The 14,535-nt window shown below is 32.9% G+C and overlaps 1 protein-coding gene across 2 annotated transcripts in view; it reads left to right on the forward strand.

Annotated features, from left to right (window-relative positions):
• Positions 1-14,535, forward strand: part of ppp1r9a (protein phosphatase 1, regulatory subunit 9A) — a 72,430-nt gene that overhangs the window by 24,873 nt on the left and 33,022 nt on the right. For both annotated transcript variants that reach the window (XM_073822013.1, XM_073822014.1), the window contains exons 3-6: positions 3,476-3,608; positions 3,997-4,117; positions 8,426-8,530; positions 12,903-13,038. In XM_073822013.1, coding sequence (XP_073678114.1) covers positions 3,476-3,608; positions 3,997-4,117; positions 8,426-8,530; positions 12,903-13,038 — 495 coding nt within the window. The remainder of the gene's footprint in view (positions 1-3,475; positions 3,609-3,996; positions 4,118-8,425; positions 8,531-12,902; positions 13,039-14,535) is intronic.

Below are 14,535 nucleotides of genomic sequence, written 5' to 3' on the forward strand. Positions count from 1 at the left end.
ATGTCTTTATTTCGGGATTATCAAAGTAAATTATAACTCAAATTTGAGATTTTACTGGGGCACAGCAGATTTTCACTAGGGCACGTGCCCCAGTAAAAAGGGTCTAGCAACGCACGCACCTGCCCTGAAGCGGCTTCATAACTGCATCCATGTCTGCGCGTCTCATTTGATGTGGTAATTTCACAGAAGTTGAAGACTCGTTCTCGCCCCCTACATTGCAATTCAACTAGATATACGTCATCCGCGCTAAACTATCAAGGTGAAGGTCATCACAGCTTACGTAGTTTAGACCCAGCTCCCAACCCAACTTTGAGAATAGATTAACGGCGATATTTTTTTTATCGCGCGATATGAGTCTCACGTTAACGCAGCACGTTAACGCCGATAACGGCCCACCACTAATATATATATATATATACATATGTGTGTGTGTGTGTGTGTGTGTGTAAATTACTGTTTTAAATTACGCTTCAAAGCCAATGTTTATTCGCTTTTGGTGCCTGGTGACAAACATTTTTGAGTCTTCATATTATCATATGTCTGAGACATTAAAATTTAAAATTAAACCATGTAATTATATTAAAACAAACCCTAAAGTAACAAAAGAAGATGAAAATTATTATGTTCTGCCATGGCATGTCAGACCTGCCTGTAGCCTTCAGCACACTGCCCACACTTTGTCTGTTATGTAGAGCCCCTCATGGTTGTCATGTCTGGCAGATTCACAAAAGACAGTCGGCTGCTGAGCCTTTTTTAGCCAGCTGTGGAGTGTGGACTGTCAACACAGTGATGTTTCATTGAGCTCAGGAGAATACAGGAGAACAGGCAAGCTCTGGAACAGATCCACTGAATGTAGAGACGGATGTTTCTAGAAATGTCTTTACTTTCAGGTTAGACCTCTACTCAAGGATATGCTCTCCTGGCATCTTTGTACCCACCTTATTTATCCTGTAGGAGTGGTGTGTCCATGTGTAAATTTAATGTGTCTGGCTTCCCGTGTCATCCACGTCCAGCTATTTTTTAGCTGTACAAAACAGCTTGTTTTGCTGCGTGAAACTCTAAACTGGTGTATCTTACTATATTATTTTAATGTATTATCTTAATTATGAACACACTGGTTTGTAGTGCAAATAGTTTTACAGTTTGATGCACTGTTTTATTATTCTTCTCATTATTTCTCTACAGCGGCTAATGAACTGGAAGTCTTGCACATTCACAGAGAATAAGGTGGATAGGAGTCTATAACTGTGGCAGGCAAGCTTCAAGGCTAAACATGTTATCAGTCTCACTGTCCAGCCCTTCCTGACACTATGCTTTTCATCAAATCCATTGAAGAACTGTAGACAAAGGGCCCATTACACTTCAACTAATCATTTGGTCAGCAGTGTGACTGCTCAATAATGCATAGCTGTTGATCAGTTTACATTATTGATGTTGTAAAGTGCACTAGAGATTATGCTTGCTTTTGTCCTATGGCCTGGATACCCTACGCTCTGGTTTCGGGAATGCTTCCTACCACGTACTATTTGGATTCATTGGTTTAGGCTCGTGATTAGCATAAAACGTCAGATTTGAGTCTAATTGGTTTTCTTCACAGATGAGATAGCTTTGATTTTGCTATGATCAGTCACGGTTTAATTGAAGCTGATGATTTTCGTGGTGGCAGCTGGACACACTGACAGCTGCCTGCTGGTGAATGCAGCATGTTAATTTGCTCAGTGGTAGAGCAGTGTGGGTTTTGATTGATTGATTTATTTATTTATTTATTTATTTACATTATTATTTAGAATATTTATTTTAATTATTTTAGAATGTGTTATTTATCAAATATATTATTTATAAAATATTTTATGCAAATATTTCTGTTTAATTGTGTAGGGTCTTTTTAAAAAAAAAGAAATTAATAGAATACTTTTATTCACCAAGGATGCATTCAATTGACCAAAGGTGACCATAAAGACATGCTTTCTTTCTTTCATTTATTAGGGGTTTAATTGCATATTTCTGAAACCCTATTGAAATTGTTAGAATGGCCAAGGTCGTGCAGACCAAACCGCAAGTCATAGAGACTTGAAACTTGGAGGGATAGTAGTACTCACACCATCTACAATGTCACCAAGGCTCGCCCCAGTCTGCCTGATGGGGGCGCTACAGCAATCAAAAGTACAAAATTGCTCATAACTCCAAACCCAGGCTCAAGTGTCGTATGTCGTTGGAATCCTTGGCCACTTGGTCTTGATCAAAAAGTGCTACAACTGGCTATAAGGACATTTGCATATCTAAAAACAAGTGGTCAAAAAACTTACCTATTAGACAAGGTTAAGGGAGGTCGATCGTAACGAAACTTGGTGGGCCTGTTTGACTTACGCCCCGCAAGGTCTGTGAGAAATTTGAAAGAAATTGATCGATTGGTGATCACATTTTTCAACAAATTTTTCACACATATTCATATCATACAATAGACCTCCTCATTCCGGACAACTTTGCCTCTATAACCAATGTTGTCAATTAAACCATTTGTCAAATGATTGATAATGATTGATACTTAAATGTTAAATGATACTTTTACAAACTAGCTATATGTTTTTCACTCATTCTGGGAAAAAAAAACAGTGCAATACCATTCTCTGGACTCAAAAATTAGCAAAAAATGTTGACATTTACCCTTTGGGAAGCTATAACGTGGTCCTTTAGAAAAAGGGCCCTGTCCAAATATACCCAAAAACTCAAAACATCACAAAACCTTCTGAGCACATATGACAGGTGATATAGCTGGTGCTATAACAGTCATAAATGTTAAAAAAACATCATATTTCTTATGGTAAATTACCAGGATTTGCCAAAAATGTTTTTATTCATTGATTTAAGTGGTTACAGGCTTGCTAAATAATATGAAATGTCTTAAAGCTCTTGAACCCCAGTCATCACTGTGTGTTGTGCTTTTTGAACTGTTCTTGAAAGTTTTAAAGTGTTATTATTTCAATTTTAACCCTGGTACTTGCCTTAGAAAGTATTTTTTTTTTTCATGAAATACTGTTGAATCTGGGTCAGGAAAACTGATTCTGATTCCATGCAGCCACAACTGGGGAAGGCAGGCAAGTGTAGCATTGGCATGGGGCCGATGTTTGTCCGAGAACCTGCTTAGGGGACACAGTTGTGCGTGACTGTCCTTTCACACTATGGTGCACAGGACCATCACTTACACTGAGGAGATGGCAAATGACAGTTTGTGTTTCAGACGATAAGCACCGTTATGAAGACGCTCTAATGCAACCAGAGACACAGAGATAAAGAGAGAGAGAGAATGTGATCAGTGAACTTGTACAGCATATATTTGAACTAAATAATTCTAGAGGACTAATATTTAGAAGAAACATACTCTCCCCTGCATGACTCAAAAAAGTGCTTTACACAGCTGTTTTAATCATGTGTCCTCAGTATTATGACACTCGCTTTGATTTTTTCTTTTTACCAGGTGTTCAAAACCTACTGCAATGAAGATTATGACAGGAGGAATGAAGAAGTGGACCCGGTGGCATCCTCAGCAGAGTATGAGCTGGAGAAACGGGTGGAGAAGCTGGAACTTCTCCCTGTGGAACTGGAAAAAGGTGAGATTTAGGGTAGTTTTTACTGTAGAGTAGGTCTAGTCGTTACACTTTTTACTTGAGAAAATACTTTTCAGTCAGTTTTCACTCTCGTAGTTTTATCTTTATAGTTATTGAGATACAGTTTAGTCAATGTCATAACTAGCCCCAGTCTGCCCTAAACAGTATAGATACAAATAGGTTTTCAGGGAAATATTCTCTGTGTATCAGCATATTTTGAGCACTGAGTGAGTTAATGGTCAGCCTTGAATATTGATCAGTTACAGTAAACATGCATCCATCCATCCATGCATCCAATGATTTATTGAATTGCCATTCTTTCCATTTGCTCACCACTAATATCTTTTCTTTCATTGATTTGTGTATGTCCGTTTGGGCATGTAAATGTCAGATGACGACGGCCTGGGTATCAGTATTATAGGAATGGGGGTTGGCGCTGACGCAGGCCTGGAGAAGCTGGGGATCTTCGTCAAGACTGTCATAGAGGGTGGAGCAGCAGAGAGAGATGGAAGGTAAACTAAACTGCACTAGAAAGTAGTGATAGATAAATACACTACCAGTCAAAAGTTTTTTAATGTTTTTTAACGTATTTAAAGAAGTCTCTACTTCTCACCAAGCCTGCATTTATTTCATCCGAAGGACAACAAAAACAGTAAAATTTTGAAATAGGTTTACTATTTAAAATAACTGTTTTCTATTTGAATGTATTTAAAAATGTAATTTACTCCTGTGATTTCAAAGCTGAATTTTTAGCATCAATACTCCAGCCACATGATCCTTCAGAAATCATTCTAATATTTTGATTTGCTGCTCAATAAACATTTATTATTATTATTATATTGAATATATTATACTGTTTTTTCAGGTTTCTTTGATGAATAGAATGTTCAGAAGATCAGCGTTTATCTAAAATTGAAATCTTTTGTAACATTATAAATGTCTTTATTATTACTTTTGATCAATTTAACGCATCCTTGCTAAATAAAAGTATTCAGTTCTATAATGCCCCCCTCCCCCCCCCAAAATTTTATTTTGAATGGTGTAGTGTATAATGTTACAAAAGTTTTTTTATTTTAGATAAATGCTGATCTTTGGATCTTTCTATTCATCACAGAATCCTGAAAAAAAATTACTCAGTTGTTATAAATATGGATAATAATATAAATGTTTCTTGAACAGCAAATCAGCATATTAGAATGATTTCTACAGGGTCATGTGACTGAAGACTAGAGTAGAGATGTTGAAAATGTTGCTTTGATCACAGGAATAAATTACATTTTAAAATAGATTCAAATACAAAACAGTCATTTTAATAGTACAAATGTTTAAAAATGTTACTGTATTTGCTGTACTGAATCAAATAAATGCAGGTTTGGTGAGCAGACTTCTTTAAAAAACATAAAAAAAACTTTTGACTGGTAGTGTATATATTGGTATTATATCACCCTGCTTTTTAAATTTCGATATGAGTATTTTCCATGTACAAAAAACCCTATTGGTTAAACAATCGTAGAAAATGAAAGGTTTCTTGCCCTTGCTCTTTTCAGCTGCACCCAGAGTGAGTGAATCCCTGAGAGTGCCTCATGAGATTTGCACATTGTCTAAAATTAAAGCAAAGCTTGAGGCTTTGTCACTAATTGTAGCTCGGGAGTTTGATTCTCGAAAAGGAGTATGGGATGTGAATTTCACATCTGGCCACACATTCTAATATAGTAACTTTAGTACACTGATTTTGCTTTACTAAAATTGGGACCACTAATGAAAATGTTGAATTTTTTATTACTTTTTATAATAATTTAATTTATGAATTTTTCAGCAGCAGCATAGAATTCTGAGTGAAAAGTTATTCAACATTAGGATTTGGTTTGTCTCTTTTCAGTTTTAATGGCAGCAGCAGTCAACAGATTTGACAAGACTTTACACGTTTATGTAAAACCTGTTGATCATGTTTTCCAGCATGATTTCAAATTATTTAAGAGCATATTTAGCTTCAGTTGAAAAGCATCTGATCATCTGTACATAGTGTCAGATTTACTTTAGTATTAATTAGTGAGCTAGAAACAGTGCAGAATCTAAAGTACTGTATTTCCTTATTCATTTTACATTATAATGGATCTTTAAAGGGATAGTTTACCCAAAAATGAAAATGATGTCATTAATTACTCACCCTCACCATGAGACCTTCGTCCATCTTCAGAACACAAATTAAGATATTTTTGATGAAATCTGAGACTTTTTTGTCCCTCCATAGACAGCAACACAATTGACACGTTCAAGGCTCAGAAAGGTAGTGACGACATTGTTAAAATAGTCCATGTGACATACTTTTTGTGCACAAAGAAAACACAAAATAACAACTTTATTCAACAATTTCTTCTTTTTCGTGTCAATGTATATCACAAAAGAGTTATTTTACTTTACTTATTTTCTTGCTTCCTATTGTAATGACTATTTTAATGATGTCCTTACTACGTTTCTGGGCCTTGAACGTATGGGCCTTATGCCTTATGCGTTGCTGTCTATACAGGGACAAAAAGCTCTTAGATTTCATCAAAAATATCTTAATTTGTGTTCTGAAGATAAACAAAGGTCTTATGGGTTTGAAACAACATGAGGGTGAAAAATTAATGACAGAATTTTCATTTTTTGGTGAACTATGCCTTTAAATATTTCTTGACGTCCTAAACCTTTCTGTTTATTTCCATTTGAATCTCACATGAGTCTTTTCATGTGATCTCATCTTTTCACTAAAAGGCCTCAAACTCTGCCGAAATCTTCTGAAATTTTCACTTGTTTAGTGTAACAATGTAGGATTCAACAGAGACATTGAAATCTTTGTATTATAATTATAATTTATATTTCCTGCTTTCAGTATATTGGGGACATTGCAAAATGCATGTGAAGGTCTAGCTGTGCTTATGCCACACTCTTTAGGTGCACATAAGGATTCAATCTCGCAAGCATCTCTCCGTCTGCTTTGCCTGCATAACAGGCGGGATTTGCCAAGAGCTCAATATCCAGACTGGAATCAAGGGTCAAGGCAATTTGGTCAAACTCACAAAGCTCATTACAGATATCACACAGTTGGAGCTCTTCATGCAAACACTGGAGCATTCTGAAAATATATTATCACATGTTGTTAAGGAGCTTACTCGTCCTTGTAATCCTATGTGATTGTAATTCCTTCTGTCTTGTGAGCATTACTCTTTAGCAGCTGAAATGAAAGAATGTGACCACCCAAGTTCAGCTGAAAACTTACAAATAAGTGTCTTAACCTTTTTTGTCCTTTTTTTTAGTTCCGATGACCTAAATTATTTACTTTAAGTATTCCTTAAGGATTTTAAGTAATTATTACATAATCAAAAAATCATATTTATCATATTATTCATTCATGTAGTATAAAGGATATATTTGTAGAAAACATTTTGTAGAATTTAATTTCATTAAATTTAAAGAGATAATTCACCCAAAAATAAAAATTACCCCATTTACTCGCCCTTAAGCCATCCTAGATGTTTCTGACTTTATTCTTTCAGACGAATACAATCGGAGTTGTATTAAAAAATTCCCTGGCTTTTCCAAGCTTTTTAATGGAAGTGAATGGCTGTTAAGATTTAGAAGTACAATAAAGTGCATCCATCCATCATAAAAAGTACACCACAAGGCTCCAGGGGGTTAATAAAGGCCTTCTAAAGCAAATTGATGCATTTGTGTAAGAAAATATCCATATTTAAAACTTTATAAACTGTAATAAAACGCGTTCTCGGAAGAGTGGCATTCCAGCAGATTTTTGGGTGAACTATCCATAATTTAATTTAATTTAAAGGGATAGTTCACCCAAATATGAAAATTACCTCATGATTTACTCACTCTTAAGTCATTCTATGTGTATATGACTTTTTACTTTCAGACGAATACAGTCGGAGTTATATTAAAACTTTTCCTGGCTCCAAGTTTTATAATGGCAGTGAATGGCTGTTGAGTTTTTGAAGCAAAATAAAGTGCATCCATCCATCATAAAAGGTACTCCACATGACTCTACTAAAGGCCTGTTGAACTGAATAGATGCATTTGTGTAAGAAAAATATGCATATTTAAACCATAGTATCTGCTGTTTATCTATAGAAATAAAATATAAATGCAATAAATAATAAACCAAAATATAAAAAATACAAACCGTTTCCACTAACTGTCGTACGCGTGTTCATGAGAGAGTGCCACTGTAGCAGATTTTTGGGTGAACTATCCCTTTAATTTAATTTTATTTAAAATATAATTTAATTTCAAATTTAATTTCAAATTTGATTTAATTATTAACAACAAAAAACTTTATGAAAACACTTAATTATAATATTATTATTATTACTACATACTATGAATTTATCATTTAATCACTCTTGATACTGGTTTCTTTACACTGGAACAGAATCTTTACTTCTTTACACACTTTAATTTGCATCTGTACTTTCATTACATTACATTCTTAATGTCTTTACAAAGTCGTAGCGCATTCTCACTGAGTTCTGTGTCAAACTCTAGGGGTTCACAAACTCTGGGAAACCCTGTCCCAGGATGTGCCGTGTCCTTCATACATCAGCATATTTGATGCACTAAAAAAATTAATGATAGCAGAGTGATGAGAAGGCCTCAGGCAGAACATAATTAAGCTTTTATTAAAAAAGTCATCTCAGAATGACAGAGAAATTGCTGTTTAGTATTCATACAGACAGCATTATACAAACCTGTTTTAGAGAGTGCACAATGTCCTAATAGTGTCACTGTAACAAGCATTACAAAATAACCACCTTCATTTTCCACAGAATTAAAGTGAATGATCAAATCGTGGAGGTTGACGGCACCAGCCTGGTGGGAGTAACTCAGAGCTTCGCTGCTTCTGTCCTGAGAAACACACAAGGAGTGGTCAGGTAAGATGCGAGTCTCGTTAATCCCAGGTTTGCTCTTGAATGCTGACCACAAGATCCTCACATCCCTACATTTTAATTCTCATCGTATAGCTTGCAAGCTGCTAGAGTGACCCGTGTTATTATTAGCGTAAGAAATAGCATGACATGGTCGTCTTTCCCTCCCACTCAGCATTCTTGTGAGAGAAACACAGACTTCTTATTAGTGTATCTAAACTCCCCTTAGACACGACAGCCGAGAGCGTGTCTTTGAAAAGCATATCGGCCAACAGGAGTACTTCACACTGTGAGAAAACAAGACTCTTCATTAACAATAGAGCTGCACAGCGTGATGGAGCTAATTGTTTTTAAACAGATGCTGTCAGTGGTTTATTATACTTCGTCTGTAAATATAAACAAACTTGGAAAAAATTTACTTGATTGGAACTATGAATTTACCTTTAACCTTACGGTTTACCTTATGTATGTTTATAAGGGTTTAATTAAAGGGATAGAACCCAAAATAAAAATTCTGTCATCATTTACTCACCTTCAAGTTGTTCCAAACCTGTATGAATTTCATAGTATGAAAAAAATACTATGAATGTCAGCGAGAACCAGGAGCTGTTTGGTTACCAAAATTCTTTAAAGTATCTTCTTTTGTATTCAGCTGAAGAAAGAAATGTGTATAGGTTTGGAGCAACTTGAGGGTGAGTAAATGATAGAATTTTTGAGTGAAATATCCCTTTAAATGTGACTCTCTCTAGCTAGGCAGATACTGATACAGTCTGCACTGCATAAAATAATTTTCCTGATCAGTATTTTTGTCTTATTTTCCAGTAAAAAAAAAAAAAAAAAAAAAAAAATAGAGATACTCATGAAGTAAAATTGTTTATTTAGAGAATATCTTGATTTGTTTTAATTCAACTATTTTCTTCAGATATTTTTCTAGATATCTAGATGTATGCTTAAAACATAAAAAACTTAAAATTTGTATAATATATGTGTAAGAAATATGATTATGAAATAAAATAATTAACAGATTTTATGATTGATAATCTATAACCTGTATTTTTTCCATATATAGATTTATACTTAAATATATGTAATAAATATGGAATAATATAATTAATATATTTTATGATCAGTAACCTATACTAATCTATAATTTGTCCATATATCTAGATTTATGCTTAAACATAAAAAAACAGCTTTAAGAAAATGAGGTTAAAAAACAGAGTTAAGTATAATTTATAGAATTTATATGGAATACATATAAATATGAAATATTATTATTAACAGATTTGAATAATTATACATTTTCCATATATCTAGATTTATGCTTAAAACATGAATAAAATGCTGAGTTAAGAAAAATTCATGTCTGTATAATTTGTATAAAATATATATATATATATATATATATATATATATATATAATAAATACAAATACAAAATAATATAATTAATATATTTTATGATATTTAATCTATAAAAAATATGTAATTTTTTCATATATCTTAAATGCTCAAAACATAAAAAAACAGATGTGTTAAGAAAAATGAATGTCTGTATAATTTATATAATATATATACACTACCATTCAAAAGTTTGCACGCACTTCCCCATCAAAGAGAATGAAAACTTTTGACTGATAGTGTATGTAATAAATATAGATATGAAATAATAAATTAACATATTTTATGATCTATAATCTATAATAATCTATATACTTTTTCCATATATCCAGATTTATGCTTAAAACATCAAAAACAGCTAAGTTAAGAATGTTTATATAATTTCCGTAATATATGTAATAAATATAATTATGAAATAATATAATTAATATATTTTATGATCTATATTCTATAATCTAACATTTTTCCATATATCTAGATTAATGCTTAAAACCTCAAAAAAACAGCTGCAGTTAAAAAATGAATGTCCACATTATTTATATAATATATTTGCAATAAATATAATTATGAAATAATATAATTAATATATTTTATGATACATAATATAATATAAGATTTTATCAAGTTTATATAGCATCGTTTTTTTACTGGAAAACATCAATTGCATCAAGTGTTATGAAGGTTTACAAAACACACTATTTCACTGTAAGATTATATCTTCGTTTTTCAGCTGTCTATCTTTTCCTGGTTTTGATTTATTCCCTCCTGCTGGTTATTTCTCTCTGTTCTCAGCGATGAGGCAGTGTGGCCCAGATTTGGATTTTGTGCTATATTTAACCTACTGTAGGAATTAAGGCAGGTCTTAAACTCTATCTGCACCAATGGCCACCAATAAATACATAAAGATTGACACTCTATTAAGTTCAATTCATTGCTGTGATGATTCAGTGTCAGAGTCTAAGGATTTTTATAGCAAGTTGGCAGAAACGCCTCCTCACTGGGTGATGCGTATATCCTAAAATACATCCCGTCACTCCAGATGTATGTGAATAATAACGGTGGATTTTGCCAATAAGAGAGCTCTGTCCCGGAGCAGTTGGGATCTCTGCGTGTGGTATTGAGATGGAAGAGACGACTGTTTCCAGGTCAGCTGTGCTGCGAAAGCAGCAGAGATGCTTGGCATCACACGGTATTGGCCCAGTTGTTGCTTCAGATGTAGATCAAATTTGGGCCTTTATCTGTGCCTAATGCAGGATGATTAGGACTCCATGCTGAGTGCTTCCCTGCTGGTTCTTGTGCTGTACAGAGGATGGGAGTGAATGTTATTGGAGGGAATTGTCTTTTTTGTATTTCAAATTATTAGACTTTCCACTCATTTTATGTTATGGCTTATAAATTATAAATGGCATTAAAAATATATACTATTTAGTCAAATAACTAAGGCATAGTTTACCCAAAAATAAATTTACTCAAGTTCAAGCCATCCTACACTACCAGTCAAACGTTTTTGGCCAGTAAGATTTTTTTATGTTTTTTAAATAAGTCTCTTCTGCTCACCAAGCCTGCATTTATTTGGTTCAAAATACAGCAAAGCATTAATATTGTGAAATATTTGTACTATTTAAAATAATTGCTTTCTATTTGAATATATTTTAAAATGTAATTTATTCCTGTGATCAAAGCTACATTTTTAGCATTATTACTCCAGTCTTCAGTGTCACATGATCACATGAAATCATTGTAATATACTGATTTGCTGTTCAATAAACTTTTATTATTATTATTATCAATATTTAAAACAGTTGAGTAAATTTTTTTCAGGATTCTTTGATGAATAGAAAGATCCAAAGATCAGCGTTTATCTGAAATAAAAAGCTTTTGTAAGCTCTTTTTTAAGTAAATGATATAAATGAATACTTTAAATTGATTAAAAGTGACGATAAAGACACTTGTAATGTTACAAAAGATTTGTTTTTCAGATAGATGCTGTTTTTCGGAACTTTCTGTTCTCAAATGTTTTTTGAGCAGCAAATTACAATATTAGAATGATTTCTGAAGGATCATGTGACTGGAGTAATGATGCTAAAAATTCAGCTTTGAAATCATAGGAATAAATTACATTTTAAAATATATTCAAATAAAAAAACTGTTATTTAAATATTTTAGTATTTTACTGTTTTTGCTGTATTTTGGATCAAATAAATGCAGGCTCTATAATTGTTTTTTATTAAACTTAGACTTTTTTAAACAACATTATAAATCTTACTGTCCAAAAACTTTTGTCTGGTAGTATAGGTGTATATGAGTTTGTTCTTTCAGACAAATACAATCAGAGTTATATTAAAAAATGTCCAATAAAGTGCATCCATCTATCATAAAAAGTACTCCACACTATAATTGAAAATATTGATTCTTTATTTATTAAATTATTTGAATTTATTAATACTTAGTATTGTAAAGCAGGTCATTCACGTTCAGTGATTATTAACAAATGCAGAAATTACAAACTTTACCTTTAAATTTCATTTTCATTACTGTTTCAGCAGTATTTTTCCCCCTATTCTCTCAAGTTGTATTGTTAACATTTTTAAACAGTTATTACATTCACTTTGTCATAGTCATTTATCACACTGACCTCACAAGAATTACCTCCTGCCACGTTCATTGATTTATAGGGTGTATTATAAAAGATACAATCCGTCAATGAAGTGAGAACAAAAAGGCTTGTTGAAGCCAGACGCTGGAAGAAAAGAGCTTGACATATTTCACTTCACTTAAATAGAAAAGAACGCTTTTATACCTTTCTCTATTTTACTGAATGACTGCAATTTCACCTTCCACATTTTTATACTCACCTCATTTATGTAAAACCTATTCTGTTCTTTGTCTCCATTTGAAAATCAATAGCCATAATCTTTTATGGCCTTTGCCAAACTGCATTTGATCACAAAGTCCCTCCCTCCCTCCCGTCTTTGCAGGTTTGTGATTGGCCGGGAGCGTCCGGGACAGCAGAGCGAGGTGGCTCAACTCATCAGTCAGACTCTGGAGCAGGAGAGACGTCAGAGAGAGATGATGGAGCAACAGTACGCCCAATATGACGCTGATGATGACGAGGTGAGCGCAGAACAGGTCTCACGTCAGAGCTTGTCTGAGCATGTCTGCCACTGTCTGAACAGGTTAATCAACCGTCACCAGCCAGTTGGAGCAGGTTCAAATCTATTATCCATGATTTGTCCATGCTACAAGCCTCAACCTGTTACAATTTGTCACATCAAAGCACAGCAGGATGAAGCAGTTTTGCTAGTCAAAATCGATAGAAAATCAAGCTATAACCTGTCCAGTCATATTAAAAACAATACTGTGAACTGATGGGTTGCGCAGTTCTGGTTTATCAACACATCTGTTGAATAATGTTTTTAGACAGGATTCTACATTTGACCATATTGTTCTAAATTTGCAGCTGGAATGATGGAAGGTTAATTCCTTCAAATTTCCTAAATGAATCTAAAGCCTATAGTGCCACCAAAACACTTGTTGCTCCATCTGTTTGAAATTTGTTGAAAGAAAAACTCTCAAATATAAAATATAAATTTAATATGAATCTAAAATTAAGAAATATTTCCCCCTATCAACTTTCGATCATCTCTGATTAACAGAAATTTCGAAAGAAGAGACTTTATTAAAAGTATGTGTATGTATTCATAGATATATTATTATATTATTATTATGTATATTATGTACTACTACTGATATATATATATATATATATATATATATATATATATATATATATTATAATAATAATATATATTTTTTAATTTAAAAATAAAAAAATAAAAAATAAACTAATGATTATTACTACTACTAATAATATATTTTTAAATAATAATAATAATTATTATTATCTCATAATGCAATCATTTTTCATTTTGTACATTTTGTAAATTATATAAAGACATATATCACAAAAATGTGTGTATTGATTATTACTACTACTAATATATATATATATATATATATATTAGGGGTGGGCATAGATTAATTTTTTTAATCTAGATTAATCTAGATTAAATCTTGGAATTAATCTAGATTAATCTAGATTAAAATGGCTAATTTGAATTCTGCTGAAGGCATTCAGAATATGTGTGCTTCCCAAATAATGACTAAAAGTAAGTCTTTGAGAATGGATCATAAAGCTCATAAAGCTGTTCTATGATAATTTGTTGATGAAAATAAATTATGTTCAATTAGATGTACTTGTGTTTACTAACTAACTAACAATGAAATAATTTTTTCTACCTATTAGATTGTGTTTTTTTTAACGTCAACACCTACCCAACCCATTACATGTTACACCGTACTTTTATTTTGACAGGTTGCCGTGAAGTTTCTGTGTATACAGTATGATATGATGCTAGTTTTCTCAAATGAAACGGTAAAAGTGGCACTCACGGCAGTTTGGGAGATTGAGTTTATCTGTTCATGTGAGATGAAAATGCCAAAAATTACCGGGAGCGTCACGTGTGTTTCAGTATGCGTGTAGTAAAAGCTCGTCTCCGCCATGCATACATACAGCTAGGCAAACGGAACATATCGGATTCATATTAAAAC

Source organism: Garra rufa, chromosome 17, assembly GCF_049309525.1.
Source record: "Garra rufa chromosome 17, GarRuf1.0, whole genome shotgun sequence".
NCBI lineage: Eukaryota > Metazoa > Chordata > Actinopteri > Cypriniformes > Cyprinidae > Garra > Garra rufa.